The sequence below is a fragment of the Diospyros lotus genome, chromosome 4 (genome assembly GCF_014633365.1).
Source record: "Diospyros lotus cultivar Yz01 chromosome 4, ASM1463336v1, whole genome shotgun sequence".
Lineage (NCBI taxonomy): Eukaryota > Viridiplantae > Streptophyta > Magnoliopsida > Ericales > Ebenaceae > Diospyros > Diospyros lotus.
Genome location: NC_068341.1, coordinates 56,364 through 82,023, shown reverse-complemented (window position 1 = coordinate 82,023; position 25,660 = coordinate 56,364). Strand labels below are relative to the sequence as shown.

General features: G+C 37.5%; 1 protein-coding gene across 2 annotated transcripts; it reads right to left on the bottom strand.

Moving 5' to 3' along the window:
- Positions 1 to 7,152: 7,152 nt before the first annotated feature.
- Positions 7,153 to 10,867, bottom strand: LOC127798926 (myb-related protein 2-like). 2 transcript variants are annotated; one of them, XM_052332578.1, is made up of 7 exons: positions 10,694 to 10,867; positions 9,260 to 9,513; positions 9,083 to 9,159; positions 8,721 to 8,778; positions 8,557 to 8,623; positions 8,378 to 8,447; positions 7,153 to 8,101 (listed from the first exon to the last, which is right to left on the bottom strand). In XM_052332578.1, the coding sequence occupies exons 2-7, from the start codon at positions 9,489 to 9,491 to the stop codon at positions 7,319 to 7,321; spliced, it is 1,287 nt and encodes a 428-aa protein (XP_052188538.1). In that variant the 5' UTR covers positions 9,492 to 9,513; positions 10,694 to 10,867; the 3' UTR covers positions 7,153 to 7,318. The 2 variants fall into 2 exon arrangements, with proteins under 2 accessions (XP_052188538.1, XP_052188537.1); XM_052332577.1 differs by having other exon boundaries at positions 9,260 to 9,495; positions 10,694 to 10,866.
- Between the last annotated feature and the right edge of the window lie 14,793 nt (positions 10,868 to 25,660).

Below are 25,660 nucleotides of genomic sequence, written 5' to 3'. Positions count from 1 at the left end.
GGTACCTGGCCTTTTTCTTTTTGAGAGAGTTCTCTCAGAGAGAAAGCTCTTAAAGAGAAGGCTGCGGAGGCCTATCGGTAGCTGCCGAGAGGCACTCTCAGAAAAACCCTCGGATAAGCCTCTTTAAGAAGATTCTCTCTTGGAGAAGCCTCTCTGAGAGGCCACCAAGACCGTTGCACACATGTCCCAATCAATGATCGAGACTTGGACTCTTATAAAAGGCAAGGCACAACACGATTAGCGAGATCGGAACATCTGGTAACCCATATAAATTCTCTCAAATTACCCTTTTCGAAGTCCTCTTCATTTCTTTTTGTGACCATTTCTTTTCCTAGATACTGACTTGACTGTCGGAGGGTTTTTCCAAGAGATCTTTCCCACAATCTTTCTAATCTGTATCGCATACTGCAATTCTTCCGGAAGCTGAGCCCAGTTCTCCTTTATCCTTCCGAGAGATCCCTATTCTCTCCGAAACCCTTTAAAACACATTCCCAAAAGAAACCCTTTCTCTTTTTGGAAACCAATCGATTCCTTTCCGAGGGGTGTATCAGACTCCCTCCGAGAGCCTCCTATTGAATTCGGGCTCATAGTCAGTCGTCCATTTTTGAGAGACGCTGCTTCTCTGAGGGGTTTACCTCTATCAGAGAGACACCTCCTCTTTGACTTAGCCTTTCCGCAGCTTACTTTTCTCGGGAAGCCCTTTCTTCGAGAGAGCCTTTCCAGTAGTTGTATTTTCAGACATCGACATCTTACTCGGCTTCAGACAAAGATATCCCCAACTCTAAAGAAGTTTCTATTGTTGTATTTTTGACAATAAAAATTTGGCGTCGTCTGTAGCAAACGGACAAAAAGCCAAAATGACCCAAAACACCAAATCGACCGATTTGGGAAGCCCGCGCCACCAAACACGAAGAAGTACTTGTTTCAGAACAGCAGCTACTGGAGAGCCCACCCTAGTGCCCCTGCTACGACCAGTACTAGTGGAACACCATGCACCTCAAAATGTACTTTCTAGCCGTTCTAGTCACAGGAGCCACTAGGAGGGATGACGAGCAAGACACAAGGTGTCATGCGCTACGAGGAGCACTTCCTGACCATGTTATGGATCAGGATTCCTTTTTAGATTTTCCTATGTACTGTAACCCCCCCCCCCCCGAATAAATAAAATGATATACCCCCTGTATTCTCGTGGATGTAGGTGATGTTATAAGCCATACCACGTAAATTCCCTTGTGTATGATGTCTATACATATGTATGGTTGTTATAATGTGTGATGTAGGGACCATGACAGGGAGTCAATTTTGATGAGCCCCGACACTGCCAAGCTCGACAGCGATAGAATAATGGAGGTAATGGGGAGCTTATGTCCTATAAGGCCCAACTCGATAAGTGGCGATCTGGTGTTAAGACCACAGACTTTCTCGGATTCCTGGATAATTATGATGCAATGCTTGTAGGCTAACTTAGATAACTTGCGTGAGTCTGGTGCTAAGCCCAGGGGCTAACTTTAACTCCTTGGTAGATCCGATGCCAAGCCTTTCGACAAACTTGGAATGACTGGCAATAGTTTGGTGAATAATCTCGGGTCTAACCTAGAACCCTTGGGTCAGATGAACCCAAAGGGGCCCAAGAAAAGCATGAAATTACAATCAACCTTATATGACAAACTCGCCTGATTGTGATTTGGCGTAATGGCCTCAGACCCTCCTCGATTCTTGGATGCGTTCCAATGCAAAATACCTGCAAACTAACCTAGATCCCTTGCGTGAGTCTGGTGCTAAGCCTAATTTGAGACGAAAAAATCCGTCTCTAAACGCAGGTTTTCTTGTAGTGGGGGCTAATCTTGACTCATTGGTAGATCCGACGCCAAGACTCCTGACAAACTTGGAAAGTCTGACAAAATTCCAATTAATGACCCTGGGTCGAACCAAGATCCCCCATGGTAAATGAGTCTAAAAAAGGGCATGAAATAGGGGAAACGTGTGTAAGGCTGAGCAGCCGCCTTGGATACCCAAAGGTGATCCAATGTAATGCCCCTTAAACTAACCTAGATTCACCAGTATAGTTCAGTGTTGAAGTGAGAAACCAACCTAGATCCCTTACGACAGACTAGCGTCAAGCTGATAAGTTTTTCCTAGACTTCCCGTGAGGATCCGATGCTAGGTCTCCCAGCAAACTTGAACACATGGTTGGAATCTAGCGCTAGGACTCATGGCAAACCTGGATACACGGTGATCATCCGATGCAGAGCCATTTAGTGAGGAGTAGCTGCTAGGGAGACCCGTGGCAGGGTACCGTGATCCAGGTGATCCATATGAAAGCCTTGAAGCCTCAGGGTGAGGCAGACACAGACTCCTCACCAAACTCGGGTCTTGGGTTTATAGTTGAGATACAATGCCTAACATGGACTCGGAATGGTAAAAACAAAGGTTGTAAGTATCTCTAAGAAAGATCTAAGTATGCGATAAAGGCGGGTCGGTAAACTCCTATTGCGGGTAGCCCACACACACCATAAGAATAAAGAAACAAATGTCAAGCACCTCGTCGCCCCCAAGTTGTCACATGGTCAGTTTGTAAAGTAAAAGAAACTAACACAACAGATAAAGTTGACAAGCAAATAAAGAGCTAAAGGCAATATCATAGTATGTATTGAGCACGATAGTGTATCTAAAAGCCGTATACATCCAAAATAAGAGAATCTGATACACAGTATGCAAGAGTTAATGTTCTACAAATCTTAAATTAAAATAATAATAATAACAAGAAAGCTTATACTAATCTTGATCGGGGGGAAAGTCAACTGGTCTTGAGCTTTCTTCCTGGAATGAGCTCTGCGGAGCTTGGCCAACGACATCCACTTCTAGGCCTTGCTCGATCAAATGAATGGTGTGGGCCATGTCGACGGAGACTTCGATGTTGGTCGTGCCCGCCAGGAACTCGTCCTCCTCAGGATTTATTACATAAGGATTTCAGGGGCCCAGTAGGTTACTCAAGTCGTCCTCTAATGCTCGTCACACGCACTCGTCAGGCCCTGAGTCGTTTGGCTCGTACCTGTGCTAGTCCTGAAGAAGGACGAAGGAGATGGCATCAGCGAAAACCATGTCATCAAACGACTCGTGCAGCCGCCTCGCTTCCAGGAAGGTATGACCGTGGTAGAAGCCGAACTTTGAATAGCACGAGGCATATTCATTCTTTTGGCGAAAATAGTCCACGAAAAGTCAGTAGTCCCTGACTACTTTCTTTACGGCCTTTTCCACGTCCCACTACTTGTTGGTCACTGCCCAGTCAACCTCCACTTTTAGTCTTCACACCTTCTGCTACTCCTCAATCGCCCGTTACTTTGCGCTATCTAGATTAGTCTGCAGGTGAGAAGCTTCCTCCCGGAAGTCCTGAAACGAGGCGACCAGTTCTTAGTGAGTGGCATGGTTGTGCTCCAACTCTGCTTGGGCCTTTTGGTAGTTCACTTCCAGGGACCTGTGCAAAGAAGCTAGTCACTCGTTCTCCAAATGCAGCCCCTGTTCCTCGAAGTCCAAGTCTTGAATGTACTAGTTCAGGAGCTACCGTTCTTGATTTTAGGAGGCTGACTTATTCCTCTATTCGTTCAGCTCGGCCTCTTTAGCCACCAGACGAGCTCTATTCATGGGGTTCGTCGCCACGAAACCCTGGGCTCCTTTCAAGGAACAAGAGAAAAATTGTAAGAAAAAGGCCATAGAGTAATGAAGAGAGTACTAGAAATCTAGAAGAAATGACTTACGATGGTAAGGTGATACTCGAAATTGTCCATGTCCTCGGGGGAATTGCAAAAATACAACCCTTCATCACGAGGGAGAATAATGGAGTATATCATGTGGGCCCTAACACCAAGTGTGTCGATTGTGTCAGTGTCTAGGACCCCTTAACAAAATCTGAAAAGGCTCGCCTTGTGCCTAGCGCCCTCAGCCCAAATCATATGCCTTCTCAATGGGAGGAGGCATCTCCGACAGGACAAGATTGAGGCTTCGTTAGGGATCCTCGATGTTCAAGACTTGATGGCCCAGGCATTGGGGATTGATCACAACCCACTTGTAGATGTCGTGGCCTCGTCTTTGAGCGGTGTCGATGGCTATCTGATCTAGCCTGGAGGACACCTCAACGTCCGCCGCGCTGATGGGGCTATGACTCATTCCCATTTCAACTGTCATGGGTTCTCTACGTCTCTGAACAAGCCCCCCGTGATCGGCTTTACTCATCTTGCCTAATGGAGCTCTAACAGAAGACATAGACAGTCGGGGAAGAGGTTCATTGGTGAGCCCAAAATCGGTAGTAGGAAGCTTCTCCTTCTCTGGAATGGTGAGGTTCATGATCGGGCGGAACATTGCTTCGTCCCTTTCTGCTTCATGCCTACCCCTCTTCTTCTTCCTCTAATGTGGTGCGGCCACTGCCTCTCCAACCTTTTATGTTGGCTAGGTGCATGGGGCTGCTGGTTCGTGAGATGAACCCTCAGGAGTGGCTACAAAGCCTACCCTCTTTCGTGAGCCTAATGCCGTTTGCCTCATTGTTGCGCGCAAAGAAAAGAGAAATAATGAGTTTAAGTAAATAAAAAGAAGTTAAGTAAAGTAACAAGGAATTATCCCAGTGAATATAAAGAAGCTAAGATTAAGTGAAAAAGATGAGCGAAAACGAGAAAAGAAGTTAGGTGGATCCACACCCTTAGGGGAATGGTCATCTTGTAGAGGGATGTCCCCTTCCTTTGTAGTCGCGTGGGCGGTAAGCAGGCGATGTGATATTGCTCGAAGGGCCCGGTGACTTGACCATCAGAGGGTCTTTGCGAGAGATCTTTCCCACAAGCCTTCTAATATTTGTCGCATGCTACAGTTTTTTCGAAAGCTGAGCCCAGTTCTCATTTATCCCTCCAAGAGATCCCATGTTCTCTTCAAGCCCCTTTAAAACATCTTCATGAAAGAGACCCTTTCTCTTTTTAGAAGCCAATATCGATTCTTCTCTGAGGGGTGTATCAGACCCTCTCCGAGAGGCTCCAGTCGAATCTGGGCTCCTAGCCAGTCATCAATTTTCGAGAGACGCTACCTCTGAAGGGTTTACCTCTCTCTGAGAGACACCTCATCTCCAACTCAGCCTTTCCGTGGCTCACTTCTCTCCAGAAGCCTTCTCTACGAGATAGTCTTTCTAGCGGTTGTCTTTTCGTACATCGGCATCTTACTGCTTCAAACTACAATTTCCTCTACTCTAAAGAAATTTCTATTATCGTATTTTTGACAACAACATAATGTTAAAAGAGGAATCCTTCACTTCCCTCCATATTTTATCTAATGGTTATGCTAGAGACATAAACACTCATAGATAATTAAAAAAATAAAATACTGCTTATTTGTGTCTAGAGTCCTAGACATGCGTGCGAAGATATCACCTCAATGTCTAGTCATGTAAAAATTATTTATAATATACAATATATAAGCTTCATCGAAAATAATTGATTTGTATATATATCATATAAAAAATCAAAATAACTTTCAAGATGAAAGTTATCCTATAAATAACTATTGCGTTCATGTCTGTTTGAAATGCAAATCGTAGTATAGGAATGGAAATGAAAGATAGATTTTTTTTTTTTCCTTTCTCAAAATATGGACAAATGAAAGTTAAGTCCTAAACAAGCACTTCACGAAGCTTCTCAAATGCTAGACCATAAAGCTTTGTCCATTTCAAATAATATCTTATGCATGTTGAAAAAACCAAAAGGTTCCTTATCATCATCAACTGACCCTCTACTTCGGTGCTGATTTTCGGCTACACTATTTCCTCTATATATAGCTTGACCTATTTATGTTAAATAACATAATTTCGATAGCCTTTTTAGTGAGATATATTTGTGTACATATATGGGGATTTTTGTAGTGCTCTTTTATTCTCTTTTGGTTAATGTATTATCATGAGCATCCCGTTGTTCAGCTCCATAATTTCAGCAGGAACGTAAATTAGGGAACGTAGCAGACAAGTTTTGACCCTTAGTACAACTGCAAACGTGAGGGTGGCAAGCATTTTTCATTTTTTAAGGTCGTTCCTTACCTGCTGAATTATCTCTTGGCCAAGGCTCGAACACAGAATCTAGGGGTCCAAAAAGCAACACTCTAATATATTCTTCCTTACCAGTTTATGTAGTAGGGGCTCCTTTATTCTCTTTTTCTACTTTAATTGGGTTTTTAATTTTATTTTTGTTCTTATCCCCACATTATGAGTGAAAATACTGTGCGTTGCAATCGCCAATTTGAGTTGTAGGGGGGTAATATTACTCTCTAATTTCAGCCTGTCGATGCTCTTCTAAGGCTTCAAAACCATGTGGAAGGGGAAAGTTTTGGATCCCATTCAACTGGGCGGTAAGCTTTCCCAATTGAGTCTCATAGTTGCCGAAAACATCTTTATTATTCCATCGGCGATGTGCAGTCCTCGTTGCCCTAGGCTTCTGACATGTATGGAATGCATGAGATCCTGCAAAGGGAGTGGGCCAAGCTTCTTGGATAAGTGGAGAACATGGTGGGTGCCGCATCCACATTGCTTTGTTTCAAGCCAGTTAATGATGATGATGATGAATATATACCTGTAGCATCACCTGCTTGACTCTATATATGGCAACTGATCATGAACTATGGTTGGAGATTGTGAACCTCCAACTTCTTGTTAGCTTGATATTATGCTTTGCATATCATAAAACGATTTGGTTCTGTTGAGAAAAAGATCGATGAACCCTTAATTTGAGACGAAATTGGGACGTCTTTTGCATTGCAAATCGCAACGCCATTCGACAGAAAGACAGGACGAGGAGAGGAACCATTATAAGTCAATACAAAGAAAATACAATTTATATTTATTTGAAAGCTTTCTGTTGTCGTAGTCTGGACTGAACCTACCTTGAACCGGCATATAACTAGCCATGATTTCAGAATAATCAAGATCAAGTGCAGGATTCTTTGTTTTTATTTTTAATTATTTTTCATTTTTGTGTCAAAATATTAAACATAAAACTGGTTTATTAGCTCATCTAATATTCTTTCAAGGTTGAATGCATTTGGGGGGTAATGTATGCCCCTCCTGCCGCAAATGACAAATCTAAATTAAGGTGAAATGTCGTGAATCAAAACTACTTAGAATCGAACGCATTGAATTAACTTGATCGCATTCCATGACTAAACTTTTTTGTTGGCTCATCAACTTATTGTAAGGGAGACGCAGATGGCTGAAGACAAACTTTACACTCTGACATAGATTCATAGAAATGAAATCAGAGTTCCACTTCCTTTGCGCTATTTCTAACAATGTGTTCTCTTAGTTCCAGCTGAAACCATTCAGGTCTAGTTGCTTGCAATTCAAAGCAACATCATTTTCATCATGGACATTTAGGTCCAATGTTGGCGCAAAATAAGGAATTTTACATCCCTGTGATAACTTCTCATTTTCTGATTGAACTGAATCTGTCATATTGATGGTAGGGTCAACGAAATTGAGATCCTGATCCCTTCCTCTAAATATCCTCTCGGCAAAGCTGCTGTTGCTGTTTGCCTTCCCAGCTGCTTGAAGACCGATGCCCATGGATAAGTCCTCAGAGTTCATTTCTATAGAGAACATGGATCTTTCTGTGTTTATGTTCACCGAGGAAACAAGTTTTTTGTTTTCCTTGATCAGGTCTTCAGTGCACCATCTATGTTCAGTCTGCCGTAGTCTAGGCTCCTTGTCAGCCTCCTTTTTCTCAAAAGTTGCACTGGCATTAAAAGCTATTAATCCCATTCCACTATTGTGCATATCTTGTTCTCTTTGCGATTGCAAGCCTTCACAGGAGGTCAAGCAACTGTCCATCGAACAATCTGTAGGCTGAGATGTCAGGTTTGGCTGTGGGCATAAACTTGACAATTCTTTCGATTTCACCCCTGAAAAATTTGAATTCAAGCGTTGTGTGGATACTTTTGACGCCAACTCGGAAAGCTGAACCTTGGCAACCTCCAGTCCTACAGCTCCCAAGTTCTGTCTTCCAAGAGTCTCCTGGGCTTTCTCCAAAACTGCCTGTAGATATTTCCCTTGAGCTTCTATTCGGAGCTGCAAGTGTCGCTGTACCTGTTTTACATTAGATAAGATTTTATTTAAATATTACTGGAAAAACTTTTTACCAAGTTGTTTTTTCTGAATGACAATATTGCCATGCATGCAATCATCATAAGATCAAGTTTATATCTTGTGTTCCCTGTTCGATCAGCTAAGAACTGTAATTCAACAAACGGCCACTAGTATATATGTCTAGATGTATAGCTTCTGAGTTCTTGTCAGTACGTACGTAAGAGTAATAAGGCCTCTCAATAATTTAATACATGAAAAATTGTCCGTGTTATGTACCTCAAGCTGCTCATGTAGTCTTCTTTGCACTTCGATTTGCATTTGCATTGCTTCACTTATATGTAAGCTTCTGATCATAGAAATAAATGTTGGTAAAATGTCAGTGGAAGCAATTGTTAGGAAATAAAAGAATTGATAAATAAATCGGAAATAAGGTGAAATGGGTTTTGGGGTCTTACTTATTTGCTTGGGGTCCAAAGCTTGGACTCACTGTGTGAGTTCCATTTGTCTCGGACATCTTCTCCCCTGCCATTGCAATCAATCTTAAATCTGGTATGCTCTTCCTATTCCGTTGCCAAAACATTTGCAAAATAATTTATACTCGTCATTATTGAATACGTACCATTTTTGTTGGTCCCACCGTTCACGTGTCCATGTAGATTCTTACTGAGCCTGTATTTCTATCAAAAAGTAAAGATGTGCTCTTAATCTCAGTGCTTGTAGATTAACAACAAAAAGATAAAAAAGTATTAAGAGGAAAAAAAAAAAAAAGAAGACATGTTTTGGTTAGACATTTTCTCTGCCTCTTAAAGACATGTACAGTATTAATTGTGGTTTGTTTAAAAGGGTAGAACTACCAACTATAGTGTTAAAAAATAATCCAGTACTGCAACTAGGAATTAAATGTAATGCAAACACACCAAACAAAGAGAGAACAGACAGTTGAGAAAATAGCCAAGGGTGGCCTGAAATATTTTTAGTTACCTGAAGATGGCTCTTTAAGTGATATAATGTAAGTCCTGGAATTCCCATAAGTTTTAAAACCGACTTGGGAGTTGCCTCTGTAACCAAGAAGAATTAATAGAATTCAAATTAGTTGGGAATTAATTAGAGATGTTTTTCCTTTGGTCTCTTCTTATATATGTTGTATGATGAACTCACTATCAGCTCCTCCGAGTTGATTGACTGCTTCTACAAATCGTCGGTGGAGGTCTGGCGTCCATCTCAGTCTAGGCTTGGCGTCGGTGGAAAGTACAAGTCCAGATTCGCCATGGGCTGCACCATTGTTTCCTCCTTGCAATAACAGATGTCTTTCTGGAGCAAAACATGCTCTCGAGGATGGGCGGAGGCTCTTTCCTTGAGGAGGAGGATGGTGGTGGTGATACTGATACATCTATCTGTTTTCACACATGATGCTGGTCAAAATAAACTTTAATAATCTGATTATTAAAATTTATGTATTTTAAAAATTTATAAAAAAATGACCATTTTTTATCTTGAGTTCTTCACCACCCTCCTTCTAAAGCCTAAACTACATATACAAATTTTATTTTACAAAAAGTATATTAAAAGTCTAATTTTAAAATAAAAATAATTCTAAAAATATATTAATTTAAAATAAATACCTTTAAATAATGACTTTATTACATAAAATGCGACTTGTAATAACAAAAAAATACTAATTCCTATAAAACTCAGATATATTCATCATTTTTACTCTTAAACTTTTTTTTTTTCTCTTCTCTATCTTTTTTTTTTAATATAAATAAGTATAAAAAATTTATTTAATAAAAAAATTAAACCTAAAAATATACGTTATAGATTACAGAACTTATATTCTATGAAAATATTATAAAAATAAATGTATACAATTATTTATATGAAAATTAGAACCACCCAGCACCTCAGGTGAGGAGTGAAGATGAACCAAAGTTTGAAGAAGATTGAAGATTCTGGTGGCTGGTAGAGGCGGAGCAGGGAGATCCAGCGACGGTGGAGGACTGAGCAGAAGATAGGAGGCGCTGGATCGGTGGAGCGACAACCGGAGCAGCAAGGAACGAGGAGCGGCGGCGAGGGGGAGGAGGTGGGGTTTGAGCCAGAGGGAGCAATGGAGAAGAGAAAGAGATCAAAGAGCGACCATTGTCCCGCCACCGGTGGTCCCCGCAATCCTGTTTGTTGATTTGAATATGTTTTTATATTGCCTCATGGCTCGTTCTATCTGGGTTGGTGCAGCCCCCTGCCATGGGGTTGAAGAACCCCATTGCCGGGCGCTAACGTCGATGAGCGAGAGAGAGGGTGGCCATGGCAGGGGGAGGGAGGGAGAAGAGATAGGGGATGAAGATGAGGTAATTTTGGTCCTTTTTTTTTATCTTCAAAAAAAAAAAAAAAAAACAAAAAAAAGAAGGTTACTGGAGAGCTTGGTGAAATAAAATTTATAAATTCAAGAAGAGATGTTATTGTTATTTTTGAAAATTTTAGGAGTATCGCGCTCATTTTTTTGGTCAATTATTTAGGATTGGCTTTACGTGAGGAGCACAAACATGCAGTTTAGTTAGCCAGGATGTTATGAAAAAGATAGTTTTGTATCACTTTTACCTGATCGATTGTTGTAATGCCTCTCGGTCTCGGACCAATCTGCTTCACTCAGAAAATCTGCTGAATTCTTCACTGTACGGCCTGCAGTACATTGATACTCGCAGAAGAAATCTGGCCGTAACTGCTCTTATCTATCTGTAGTGTTGTTTGACCTATTCTCACAGACCAGAGTTGTGCTAAACACTGTCCTTATAAAGCAAATCGAGAGGGGGGTTGTGGGAGGAAGTAGGGTCCAAGCAAGGCATAGAATCTTGGACAGAGACAATAGAATACACAACTCAATTTAATCTCCAAAGCAACTCAAAAAGAGATATTGCCTTTCCAGTTTAGAGCATCTATGTGTCCTGTCACATTTAACTCCACTTTCCTTTCCCACATTGGTACCCATTTGAATTCCTTCGCACTATAACATCCCGAAACACTTCACACCTTACAATAGGTACCAGAATTGATGCAGCAGTCTTTTCCTGTACATTCTATTCGTTGTCCTGGCAAAGGTAGGAACCATATTCCCGGATTTAAGAGGGGATTTTTCTGACCTGGATTGAGAATCCACTATCTCTGTCCTCTTGAAAACTTCAAAGCCTCCTTCTCTTCCCTGCAGTAAGGAAAATTCTTTTAACTGTCATACCTTTTCCATCCCTTTGGACAATTAATTAATTTTCCTTTTTAATTTGCCTATTTCTTTTTAAATTATTGGTATTACAAATGGCTCATTCTATATATATATATATATATATATAGCATGAACAAATCTAAACTGTTAACCAAAGAGAATGCGGAAGAAGATTCTGTTGACCGAAGCATCAAGAATTTTGGGATTAGAGACATATAGAAGAGAGGATAAAAGAAAATGGAGGAGAGATGCTCCTCCTTTGGTTGTTTGAAGGCCAGGGCTGGAATATGGAACACATTCTATTTTGTCCCCTTCGGCAAGTTTGGTACTTATTCAGCCCACACAGTTCAGAAACAGAAGTTGGAGGGGGTTCCAAATCTTTTCAAATTGATATAAGACAGCCGACCTGCCCCTCACTGACGAATCAGGAGCTCCTGGGACCCGTCTGAAGCCAAGAAAAGTATCGTACTTGTTTCTATACTTGCATTTGATGAGGGACGTGACAAATCATGGCCTAGAGAGGACCACTTGTCCCACTATTGACTTCAGTGTTGGCTGGCCTCGCAGATTAACATGGTATGAATCTGAAGACTCTGATTGCCCCATTATCATACTTTTCCGTTTATCATATTAAACCTTGTATGGTGGTGCAATATGTCAATTTATGCCTTATGAATGGATGACTTCCTGTATATATCTCTTCACAATTAATGCTGGAAAGTTAACAAGTAACATTAAATACAGATACTCAGCTGCAGTCACTTCCTTTGATCAGAATTTGAATTTTACAATATATTAAAATGGATCAATTGCTCATTTCCCTTCACCTGTAGGCAAAATCCATATGGCGGGATGCTAACTACTTTAATTATTTGACCATTTTGTAGGACTTCCATTTGCTTTACAAAATGGTCAAGTACTTTATTTGACCAGTTAGTTCAGTGGATTTGTATCAATTTGCTATAAAATAACCATTTCACTCCTCTTTAACTTTTTTAGTAGAAAGGTAAAGAGGAGTGAAATGTGTATATATTATTCACCCATTTGAGCTCGAATCTACTCCAATTTTCGAACAACGTTACTCTTGTAAAATACAGTTTTGTCAAATCATCCTTAAACAGTGCTGATGCCAAAAGCAAGTAAAATTACGCAAAGCAAAACTTTTTGAAGTTTGAGAACATACATATTGTGCACACATAAAATTTTGATACTCTATCCACAAATCTGGTCCAATTTGCTTGTGACTACTAAAAGAAAAGGGGGAGAAGGTGAAATAAAATGGTGGGGCATTGGAAAAGATGAAGTGAGGGGACAAGGCAAGGGGCCAAGTAGCGACGGCTGGAACCCGGCGCGGGTTCAGCCGTCGCCGGCTGATGGATCCTTTTGGTCGGCAATTTTTATTTTTTTTGTGTGTTTGAATTTTATATTTTTAAATTACATTTCACTTAATTAACTAATTAAATAGAGATTAAGGTTAATATTAAATTAATTTTGCTTTACTTAACGACCGAAGGAGTATTTTAACAATTTAAAAAAAATAAAAGGTCTATATAGTGGACTAAAAATAAATCTCTTAAGTCATAAGAGATATGTAAATTAAATAGTAAAGGTTGAAGTTGATTGCCCTTGAAACAACATCTCAGTTCTTACTCAACTTTCAAGAACGATCAAGTGATTCTAATATGTCAGGATATTTTATGCAGTTTGAGAGAATCTAAGAAACCTTTGGGGGAAGTGCTAAAGTAGTAGTCCTAAATAGTTTGATAGCATGTGGACAGGAATAAATTGCACTGAGCGGCGGAATAATATATTGTGCCTTTCAGGCTACAATATTAAGTAGTGGTATATGAAATCTTCGTATATTATTATCAAATAATAATTAGTCAGAATAACCAAGGATTAATAATGTGATAGCTTTACTTGCATATATAAATAAAATAATTTCTGTTAGTGTGGTGGAGCAGGGACCTTATCAGGTATCAGCTGCCTAAATTGAAATCCTATTAATTTTTTCATCTTTCAATTCAAATTTTGTCGGCTTCCTGGCTATTTCCTCGTTCAGGCGACATACAAGAATTCAGTTTCCTAAATCCTTATTAGTTCCTAAATCCTTTTTCGAGCAAGCAATACATGAAATTCTCACTTGGCATTTTAATTAATGTTTTGTGCATTTCTAGTTAACCATATATATACGGGGTAAACATGTTGCTTACAACAACTTGCATTCCATTTCCATGTCCATGTCTTTTTATGGACCCGATGATCTTTCCAGTATTGGTACAAGGAAAGTACTCCCCCCCCCCCTTTCTTTGATGTTGCCATAAGGCCCAACTGCCAGTCTCGATCCCTCCCCTCTTGCATGCAAGTAAGTGCGTGTTTGCAAATTGCATTAATAATAAATAAATACCTAAAAAGCAGCTGAGGGCTGGTACTTAATTAGCTTTTACCATACAGGTTGTAGAACATCGAATCGTTACCACTACAATATTCCTGTCTGTCTCTGGTATATAAATGATTCCATATATAAAACACATCACAGCTATTAATTTGTTTCTTCTTTCATACATGTACTTGCAAATCTGTCGATCCTTTTGCGGCTCTTAAATATATATGCTGATACAGTTTTTTGTTAGTTACTTGTTGTGAGGGAGAGAGGTCGAAGCGCATATAGAATTTGAGAATCATTTTCGTTTCATCATGGGGCGGCGCGGCTGGGCTGGGCTGGGCTGGCTGGCTACACAATCTCAATCATTAGGGAGGACACGCGGAAGAGTGATGAGCGTGCGTGGGAGATGTAATTGACTGCATGCATGCATGTGACCAGCCATTGGCTGAAGCTGATGGAAGCCAAAAAAAGAAAGAAATGACCACGGAATGCTATTCCATGTGCAGAAAAAGTTAGGGCGGGGGAAGGAAAAGCCAACATTAGATTCCCTCGACCTCGAATATGGAATGCGAGAATCTTAACTCCGGCTAATTAAAGCTATTGGGGCGTGTATTCTCAAGTCAAGAATTTTTTTTGTTTCTTCTTTCTATTTGAAGCCACAAAAATTGGGTTCCCACCTATCCTTTTATAACCTTTAGCTAAACATATATACATAGTTAAATTAGATGCCTTTCAACAAATATTCGTAATTAATCTTTATGTTCTAGCTAGCCCTTAATTGCCAGGACAGAAGTGCATTGATGGTTTAGAAGGGTGTTTATTTATTTTTTTTTCATTTTAGGGTAAATTTTAATATATAAAATTAGATCACATATTTCAGTGATTATAGAATAACTTTTTTTGTAAAAATAAAATTACGTACAAATATAATTTCAAACTCCCAACTCTCTCTCTCTCTCAAAATATTAAGAAGTCTCTTGCCCTAAATATTATTATTATTATTATTTTCTTTTGAACCTGGAGGGGGTGCTTTGAATTTTTATCCTTGGATAGGCCAACTTGCATATTAACAATTCAAGTGGTCCAAAAGTATAATTCCTCTCTCCTGTTGAGGATCACTTGTTAGCTGATCAATATGGACGAACTTGAGCTTAAGCGATTGCATGGTCCAACCTATATATACGTGGACCCTTCTGGCTCGATTGGGCCTGGCCCAGTAGAAGTCCAAAATTTTTACTGGTCTTCTGTCAGATCATCATCACTTTTGTACCCGCAACACTTAGAGATGGCAATTGCAATCGAAACCGTATAGAACCGAACCGATTAACGCGGTTAAAAACTGTTTGATTGGATAATAGTTTGGTTTGGGAAAAAATCGAACACTGTTTCAATGAGTATGATTTGATTATAGTTTTCACTAAATCCAAATCAAAATTTGAATTGAAATCGAACCGAATATATGGGTAACCGAATCAAACCAAACCGAATATACATATATATAATAGATATTTATTTATTTAATATATTATATGTTATGGGCATTTTCTAGACTGCTTTAGGCTATTAACTGGACTGCTGTGGGTTGGAAATAGCCCAATGATTGAGCCCAACCTCTTGAAACCCAACGGACCTAAGGTCCAATGTAATACCCAAAAATAGTTTGAGGATATAAACGGTATTTAGTGAAGGGTATAAATGGAATTTGCAAAAAAATGAGACTATAGGGTACACTAACGTAGCTTTGGACAACCGAATTAGTCAGAGGGAGTACTCCGGAACTTAGATGTCTAAAGAAAATGGTCCATCAGTAACGAGCGTCCTGAGAAAAGAATTATGGCATCGAAAGAAATGTGATCGGGAATAGTTTTCGGTACAGCAAAAATACAGCAAAAATACAGCTGCCAATTAGGTTGTAATACCGAATTGTTATAGACGATGTCCAAAAAATCAATGGAGTGTGTCTAGAACTAATATTTGATGTATAGAACAACCCTTAAGTGATTTCGGGTTAAATCGAGTGGATTTAGGATCTAAACGATCAATCAGGCCTAAGTGCAATTTTCTAAATTTGCTCGAGGGAGGTCAAAACGATAACTTTTTGAAAGTTTCAAGCGAGAAATGAGAAATACTAATCTTGAGGGTCTTAGTGATAGTACTAGAAAGACCAGGGGCTTGAGGATAAGGACCAAAATGCAAAAGAAAATTTCAAGAGGGCCAAATAGCAATTTTTGAAAAAGCTTCACGCGCATGGCAGATCTGGCTGAGATTTTGGCCTGAAAATCTAGAGATTTTGGCAGTAAATCTCGTTAGGGCATGGCCAATGACGGTCCTGGTGGCGTGTAGGAGAAGATTTGGCCAGAAATCGGCCACATGCGGGTCGAATTTAGCCCATAAATACCAAGGGTTTTTGGCCAAATTTGGAGTATCAAATTGCTCGGTTTTGAGGGCGAATCGAGGAAAACCAATAAGGAACTTTTGATCCTTGAGGCAAGAGGAGCATTTCTGGTAAGTTTCGTGAGTTTTAGAGGTGATTTGAAGGGGTTTCGAAGGCTAATCGGAAAAGGGAGGCGGACCACCTACCGCCGCCTGTAACCGGCTATTTGATGGGTTTTCCAGTGGCCTTTCGGCCTGAAACCGGTGGGGTTGAGATTGATTCTTCGTGGGCTTTCAGGGGGTACCAGTTTCGGGGTCATCGGAGCAATCGCCGGTGATTAGCTCGAGGTTGAAGACGGTGGCGCGTGAGCTGCATGCGCCAGCCTTTGTTTGCACCCATGCGCCAAGCGCGTGAAGGCGTGTGACGAGGGGCTTTTTGGTAATTCAACTTCCAGAAATTTTATTTAATTATTTTAGGAATTATGGTGTTGAAATATTTGAAAAAATAGTTGAGTAAATAATTATTTTGAAATTATCGAGATGAAAAATGGGAGAAAATAGAGAAAATTATGGAAAAATTGAGGAAAATGGATTTTAATGCTTCCTTAATTAATTATGGTGTTTAGGAAGTGTTGTGGTTCAAGGTTGACTATAAGTTCGAGTACTTGTATTTTGGCACGCAAAGCGAGGTCGTGCACGAGGATCAAGGCTATCCGAATACGTCGAGGTGAGTGGTTCCACCCGAAAAGACTTATAGTAGCATGTGAATGGTTTACTGTGAGTATTCATCCCTATGGCTTGGTTTATTGTGATGGTTTGTCCAAACGGTTATTTACACATGCATTGAATTCGTACGATAAATTGCATACATCGAAATGTTGATTTTAAGTTATGCATGTTATGATTTTCGGCATTGGCATGTTGTGTGTTGTCCATGAGGGACGTGGGTTGTTAACCTATGATGTAGCTCTCAAGTGTTAGCACTCGGAATGCGTGCCAAGGGTTAATGCTATGTGACCCATTTGGGACGGGGTTGAGACGGACTTCACCTTACGGTACTCAAGTGGCGGGGCTGAGAGTGGACACCACCCCGATTGTTGGCTCAAGTGGCCGTGTTGAGAGTGGACACCACCCCAGGTTCCTTTGAGCAATAGCATTAAGGCTGAGGTGTCGTGGATTTCAGGGATAGTGCTGATGTGACACTCTTGGGGCTAGGGTTGCGTTGGGTTTTGGAATGCTTTTGAGTAGGAGCGTAAAGCTTAACGATGACAATGGGGTGATTCCCAGGTTTATATATCGAGGTTGTCTCTCTTAAGCAAGATTGGTTTGCCAATGGATCGGTGTGGTCATGTCGCCTTTAGAGAGATTGCATTTTCCCCGGTTAGTGCTAAGTGCTATGTGGGATTCTCTTAGGCTAGGGCATGTCGGGATTTATCGGTTTTATATATGGTTTTGCATATCTACATGAAAATGTTTTTGAACTATCACTTAGATGATTCAGCATCTAATTTGGACTATGTCCCTGGAATATTCAAACGTTCCAGGTGAATGCAGTGGCGCCAAGGGAAAGAATGTCATTGAGATGTAGCTGCTATGTTTAGTTTTCGTAGGTTTTTTTCTATGATTACGATGTTCAGAGGTTATGTAATATTTTGATATTTTCATGTGAAACATCGATTTGGTTATTGTAAAAGGAATTATCGGTTATATATCATTGAGGTTTTGATCTTGCTTCCGCTGATGTGATTGATAATACTTGTTTTAGTCTATTAATTATTAAATTTTGATATGCTAAGAAGGTACGATCAGGATTGTCGGGAAATGATTACGATGAAGGTATGTGTATCGAGAGACTTATGTTGTATGTTTGATGTTGAAAAAAAAAATATATATATATTCCTGAAATCTCGAGGTAACGTGCATTTTGGAAAAACGAGGCGTTACATCCAAGACATCTTAGCGAGGTCGCATAATTGCTAAAACACGAGTTCCGACTGTGATAGTAAGCGAGCTCCCAGCGATGCCTTTAGCTTGCTAGCTATGCCGATCAACTCGCAAAAAGAACCATAAAGCAGGATAACCGGAGATAATGTCCACCTGTCTTATCCGTGGTAAACCAAGTCCCAGATGGTGCGAAACTTTTTCTCCCAATTTTATGGAGATAATAAGGACACATTGTCCCCCACGATGTGGCTCACTGCTTTGAACTTCGTGTAAGTTGTAAATACCCCACATTATAAATAGGGGGTCAAAAACCATTGCATAGACATGGAAAAAATGCATACTGTTACTCTGCCAGAATAACTAGAGAACAGTCATGCACTAGACACAATTCTGGTTGAATCACGTAAAAACTCTTGCGTATTATCTGATTGATTGTGCCATTACTTTCTTCCTCTCATGCTCGGGATCATTCTATCAATACGGGTCGACGAATCACAGTCGACCAATTCTGAATGTTGATATTTTGGCACTATAGGAAGGGTTGTTCTGATTGATGTCAATGGCAAGAGGGAGAAACACGGGAAATTCTGAAGTGGTGGCTAATCAACTCGAAGATCATGTTAGTCGACTGACTGCTATGCTACCTTGCACATTTATTTATCAAAAGTACAACCAAATTCATCAGACGTCAATCCTTTTATTAAAGCATGTGTAGAGCGATTATACTCTCCAGTGTGCGAGTGTGCGTGTAGTACAATTTTAAATATATATTTCGGTGAGTTCGAGTCGGTTCACAGGGAGATTATTTATGATTGAAAGTAAAAATAAGAGAATATTTGATTTTAGGAGGTGATTAAGATGATTTAAAAGTAAGAATTAAAACTAAACTAATATTGAATTTAAGCAGCTTGGGTCAAGACAATTTTAGTGCCAAAACTAATTAATTCCCTATTTAATAGAAAAAAATCAGTAATATTCATCTGATTTAACTTTTGTAGATCTGTCAGTAATTTTAGTTCAAGATAAGGATAATTCTTGTTTAAGCAATCTCCATACGTGGCATGAAATTTCTAGGTTAAGTAATTACCATAAATTGAATTATATTCCACAGATAGATTTTATAGATACAGATTAATCATTTGGGTTTGGGTATGAAAACATTTCCAGGTCTAGCAATCTCCATACGTGGCATGAAAATTCTAAGTTAGGCTTATGCTCCAATCCAAACTCAAAGATACACCATACGCACACTACTCAAATTAAATCAGATTAATATTACACATTTGAAACGCAGTTTTCTTTGAGAATTATTGGCATTGGACACTGTCATTGCCTTAACCCAAAATTGGATTTAACTACTCATCTTCATTTGAAAATAAATTGGCAGGAATTTAAATGACAAAAATTAAATGACAGTATTTAAAAGACAATTTTTTAACCGACCATATAGGCGGTATATAATTGAAAGACAATAATTGAAAGACAATTTTTTAACCGACCATATAGGCGGTACATAATTGAAAGATAATTTTTTAACCGACCATATATGCGGTATATAATTGAAAGACAATATTCAACCGACCATATAGGCGGTATATAATAAAAAGATAATATAAATAACATAGTACAACTATATGGAAACAAAAGTTGAAGATTTGAGAGAAAAATTCTAAGAACGAAACTATATAAAAGTTAAAGTGAAAAATTTGAGAGAGAAATCTTAAGAACACAACTATGCTTTCATTATATGAAAAATTGAATGGTTACAAATGCACCCCAAGTGCTCTATTTATAGGGTAAAAGATGCAATAGAGACCACTCAATTATATAATTTAATAATACAAAATATCTAAAGAAAAATAAAATAACTAATTTAAAAATACAAAGATAAATAAAATATCTAATTACTTAAAAAGTCCGGGCCAAAGTATAGTTCTTGAAACTTTATGACTTGATGTAAGCGATGACATCATTCCAACTCATGATGTAAGCGATGATGTCATTCCAACCCATGATGTAAGCAATGATGTCATCAATTTGTGAGACTTGGGCTTTTCATATTTTTGGGGTTGGGCCTTTCTTGTGTTGGGCTTAGGGCTTCTTTGTTTTGGGTTTGGGCCTTCCTTGTGTTGGGCTTAGGGCTGAGCCTTTCTTGTTTTGGGCTTGGGCTTAGGCCTTCCATATTTTTATATATATATTTTTATATTAATATTTTTAGACATGCACAAAATCACAAAATGCATAATAATATTCAATTTAAACCATTTTAAGATCAAAATAAGGGTGAAATTATAACAAAATTTTTACAAAATTGACCGTTAATCACACCCCCCAACTTAAACATTGCTAGTGCCATAGCAATTAGACTTTACACTGGCCAGATTTATTCACAATAAACACATGAATATAAAAATTTTAAATTCGAAACCGAAATACATAGAACAGAACAAGCTATCTGTCATACAGTCGAATATTCTAAATCAGATTTCGGTCAAAGGTCATACAATCTTAGGAATGACAATTAGGATGACCATCATTCTACTTTACTTCCTTGAAGTTTCAACTTTAAACCTTACTATGGATTTTTCCTCTAATAAAAAAAATGATTCCTCTGGTGTACACACAAGGGGGTGCACCGTTTTAAGAATAAATGCAAAACAAGTTCAAACTCGGTGTCATCCCAAATACAAAGAACGTATTTTCATGAAAGAACAGGGAATTTAACATAGCTTCATGACTAGAATAATGCCATAGATAAATAATCTCTAAATTTAAACAGAATTCCCTACTCCAAACTCGAATCTTGAGATTACATGATTTATAGCATCACGAGGGACCAGACCAGGTTGTAATGGGGCTATGAGGTTATACTGGTTGTCAAAGAAAAGGGTAAAGTGTGTAGAGGGTGTGTCGGGATTTTTTTTTTTCTCTCTTTTTTTTTTTTTTGACACTAATATCAAATTGGATGTAATGTTTTCTTCAGCATTTATTTTAAAACACTTGTGCTGAATATCTAAGAGATTTTTTTTTTTCTTTTTTCCTTTTCTTTTTGTTTTTTTGTTTCTTTTTTATATGAAAACACCAAGATAGACTTGTTAGGCTAATTCGCAAGCGTACGAATCGCGCAAGTAATATAATGAATGAGTAGAGTGTCGATCCCACTAGAATTGGATTAAGTATCAAAATTAGATTAACTTTAATATTATTGAGACTATAAAAAGAGATGAATTTGAATAAATTAAAATAATGAAAACTAAAATTAAACACAAATTAAACACAAACTAAGTTGAGTTATTTTTTAATTTGTGTTTAATTTTAGTTTTCATTATTTTAATTTATTCAAATTCATCTCTTTTTATAGTCTCAATAATATTAAAGTTAATCTAATTTTGATACTTAATCTAATGGAGGCAACCAGGGTATTTCGAATCCACTTATTAATCCGTCTTAATTTTCAATCAATTGGGTTTCTATTAATTCAATGGGATGAATATCTAAATTGGTTAGTTTCTTTCCCAAGATTTACTAACCTAATTAAATCTCAATTTGTTAACAATCAACCTATTTCCCAATAGTTATAACAAACCGAAATTTATTGTTAAGTTCCAATTTATTATCCCTCATAAGATTCAAGTATCAAATCCCTTATCAACTATCTATCTTATGAAATTTATTACTTCAACTTGTTATGAAAATCACCTCTCGGTCTCAAATTATAATACAAAATCAATTAAATGATGGTGAAATTACTCAATCGCATTAAAAACAAGTAATAAATAATTAAAATCACGATAGAAAAGCCAATCAATAAAAATCAATAATTCATAACAAGCTTCATCTCAAACCCTAGTTAAATAAAATTAATTCATTAAAAATAAATATTTTATAATTATAGTTATTATAATTAATAATATATTAAATATTATATATTAAATTATAATATATATGTATTATATTATAGATATGACAAAAGATAGAAATACATGGAAGTCTAGAATTCATGTAGCCGACCCACATAATGGGATAAAGGCTGGATATGTTGTTGTTGTTGTTTATATATGTATTATATTATATATTATCTTATATTATTTATATATATAATATTATTTATTTATATAATATATGTGAAGATGATGTGAACATGGAGTAGGATTGCCAGTGCCTTGCATGTAGAAAAAATAGCACAAGGTTAAGATGAAAAGTAGATAAAAATATGCATACAATTAAACCCTATCAAATACTCCCACACCTAGTGGCATAAATCTTTTTTAAACCATTTTGTGGGAGAGATGGATAGTACTTGCGAATTTTCAAGAGCTGAAGATCCATTTTTTAAAATAGAACTATAGTAAAAGAAAAGTAAAACAAAATAATGAACCTTACAAAAGGGACGAGAGTACCTGATTGGAGAACAAAACAAAGGAGAGAAGACTGAGATCAAAGAAGTGTGGCTTGCCTCATGCAGATATAGGGTCTCTTATAGGGCTGTGGAAGTCACCATTCCAACAATCACACTTGGTTCGAGGCGTGCCACGAGTGCAGGGTCATATTTGGTGTCTCATTTTTCAACGTTCGGCGTCTCCTTTTTTTTATAGGGCAGTGTGTTGTTTCCTTTATAGGGCAGTGTGATTGCTCTGCCCAAAAAAAAAAAAAATGGTTATCATCGGCATTAAATCTGTCTCTCTCTTTTCTTTATCTTCTTTTTTTTTTATACATATATTTATTAAAAAAATTATTTTATTATATATTTTTAAATATTTTTTTAGAGTTTTTTTCTTTTCTTCCAGTTAAGGATCAAATAAGTGGTTGCCCACCTATTCGTATAATAACTCCCATTCATTACACCACTTTTAAAGTTATTTTCAAAATTATGTAAATTGATTTTTCTCATAAATGCACATACATATTTTGAAAATATGTCATCCGGAGGTGTTGGTTTTATTACATCAAAGTACGGCACATCAATTTGCACAAACACCTCACACATGTTTGGTTTAATTTTATCCCCAATAAGATAGACTAGCCCAAACGGCATAAATTTAGGTTCAAGTTTGGCTAGGCCCATAGTATCTTCACATTTGGGCTCTTGGGTTTTATCCTCTTCTTTCTCCCAGGCTTATTCTTTTCTCACATCGTTTTGGTCCAATTTTTCTTCTATGATTGCTCGTACCATCCTAGGGTCATCAAGTCTCTTAATTGGTTTATCATTCCTAGGGATGGGTATAGATTGGACCGACTCTTGACCTACAGGTGCATTGAATGACGATTCCTCCCCAAAACATTGACCTACGAAATTTTGACTGGGTTGGTTTGGAAACTCGCCAGGTTCACTCACGCTCAAGGTCTGTGTAAACTCGGTCAATTATTCTGAAATGTCACCTATGGCCTTAGTGGTTTGTTCTTGAAGTTCGACCACTTGTGCGTTAAAACTCATTTGACCTTGCATAAACTCCTGAAGGGTGTCCTCTAAAAATTTTTCATCTTGAGGTTGATAAGCATCAGATCTAACCCCTTATTCTAACTCAAATTGGTGAGGTGGTGGAGGAAAAGGCTCATGAGATTGGAATACAGAGTCATTGTTCCAAGGATAATTCCAATGGTTATAGGAACTGGGGTAATCAGTGTAAAGATTTGGGTCGTAACCCGACATATAAGAATTCTCCCTCTGACTCTGGTTAAAAGAAAACCTCCTCTCACTAGGATCGAAATAGCCAAATGCATTAGAAGTCACAGACATGCTAAAATATTGAGACATAGGGAATATGGAATGACAATTCAACGGCAGATAATGATGCTAATGAATCAATTAATGTTTCAATAATTATACCTGACCGTAGTCTCTTGCACTATTTAATAACTAAAAATTATCTAAATATTTTTTTTAAATTTAATTTTTTAATTATTTTTTTAATTTATATTTTTTTATTATTTTATTATTTTTATTTTTTTTCAAATATATATTTTTTGAAAATAATTTTTTTAATTATTATTATTTTTATTTTTTTTTAAACCAGTAAAACAACAACAAAATTCAACTAAATTTAATCTCTCCAGCAATGGTGCCAAAAACTGACTGCTACGCTACCCTGCACATTTATTTATCAAAAGTACAACCAAATTTATCAGACGTCAATCCTTTTATTAAAGCAGGTGTAGGGCGATTATACTCGTCAGTGTGCGAGTATGCGTGTAGTACAATTTTAAATTTATATTTCAGTGAGTCTGAGTCGGTTCACAAGGAGATTATTTATGATTGAAAGTAAAAATTAGAGAATATTTGATTTTAAGAGGTGATTAAGATGATTTAAAAGTAAGAATTAAAACTAAACTAATAATAAATTTAATCAGCTTGGGTCAAGACAATTTTAGTGCCAAAACTAATTAATTCCCGATTTAATAGAAAAAAATTAGTAATATTCATTTGATTTAACTTTTGCAGATCTGTCAGTAATTTTAGTTCAAGATAAGGATAATTCTTGTTTAAGAATCTCTATACGTGACATGAAAATTCTAGGTTAAGTAATTACCATAAATTGAATTATATTCCACAGACATATTTTATAGATACAGATTAATCATTTGGGTTTGGGTATGAAAACATTTCTAGGTCTAGCAATCTCCATACGTGGCATGAAAATTCTAAGTTAGGCTTATGCTCCAATCCAAACTCAAAGATACACTATACGCACACTACTCGAATTAAATCAGATTAATATTATACATTTGAAGTGTAGCTTTTTTTGAGAATCATTAGCGTTGGACATTGTCCTTGTCTTAACCCAAAATTGGATTTAGCTACTCATCTTCATTTGAAAATAAATTGGCAGGAATTTAAATGACAGTATTTAAAAGACAATTTTTTAACCGACCATATAGGCGGTATATAATTGAAAGACAATTTTTTAACTGACCATATAGGCGGTACATAATTAAAAGATAATTTTTTAACCGACCATATATGCGGTATATAATTGAAAGACAATATTTAAAGACAATATTCAACTGACCATATAGGCGGTATATAATAAAAAGATAATATAAATAACATAATACAACTATATGGAAACAAAAGTTGAAGATTTGAGAGAAAAATTCTAAGAACGAAACTATATAAAAATTAAAGTGAAAAATTTGAGAGAGAAATCTTAAGAACACAACTATACTTTTATTATATGAAAAATTGAATGGTTACAAATGAACCCCAAGTGCTCTATTTATAGGATAAAAGATGCAATAGAGACCACTCAATTATATAATTTAATAATACAAAATATCTAAAGAAAAACAAAATAACTAATTTAAAAATACAAAGATAAATAAAATATCTAATTACTTAAAAAGTTCGGGCCAAAGTGTAGTTCTTGAAACTTTATGACTTGATGTAAGCGATGACATCATTCCAACCCATGATATAAGCGATGATGTCATTCTAACCTATGATGTAAGCAATGATGTCATTCCAACCCATGATGTAAGCAATGATGTCATCAATTTGTGAGACTTGAGCTTTTCATATTTTTGGGCTTGGGCCTTCCTTGTATTGGGCTTAGGGTTTTTTTATTTTGGGCTTGGGCTTTCCTTGTGTTGGGCTTAGGACTGGGCCTTTCTTGTTTTGGGCTTGGGCCTTCCTTGTGTTGGGGTTGGGCCT

Bases quoted from the DNA above. Each gene is read 5' to 3' on its own strand.
- LOC127798926 (XM_052332578.1), bottom strand. From the start codon at position 9,491: ATGTATCAGTATCACCACCACCATCCTCCTCCTCAAGGAAAGAGCCTC. The intron at 8,779-9,082 runs GTAACTAAAAAT...ACTTTTTGATAG, and splicing joins ACTTAAAGAGCCATCTTCAG to AAATACAGGCTCAGTAAGAA. The intron at 8,102-8,377 runs GTACATAACACG...AATGTAAAACAG, and splicing joins GACTACATGAGCAGCTTGAG to GTACAGCGACACTTGCAGCT.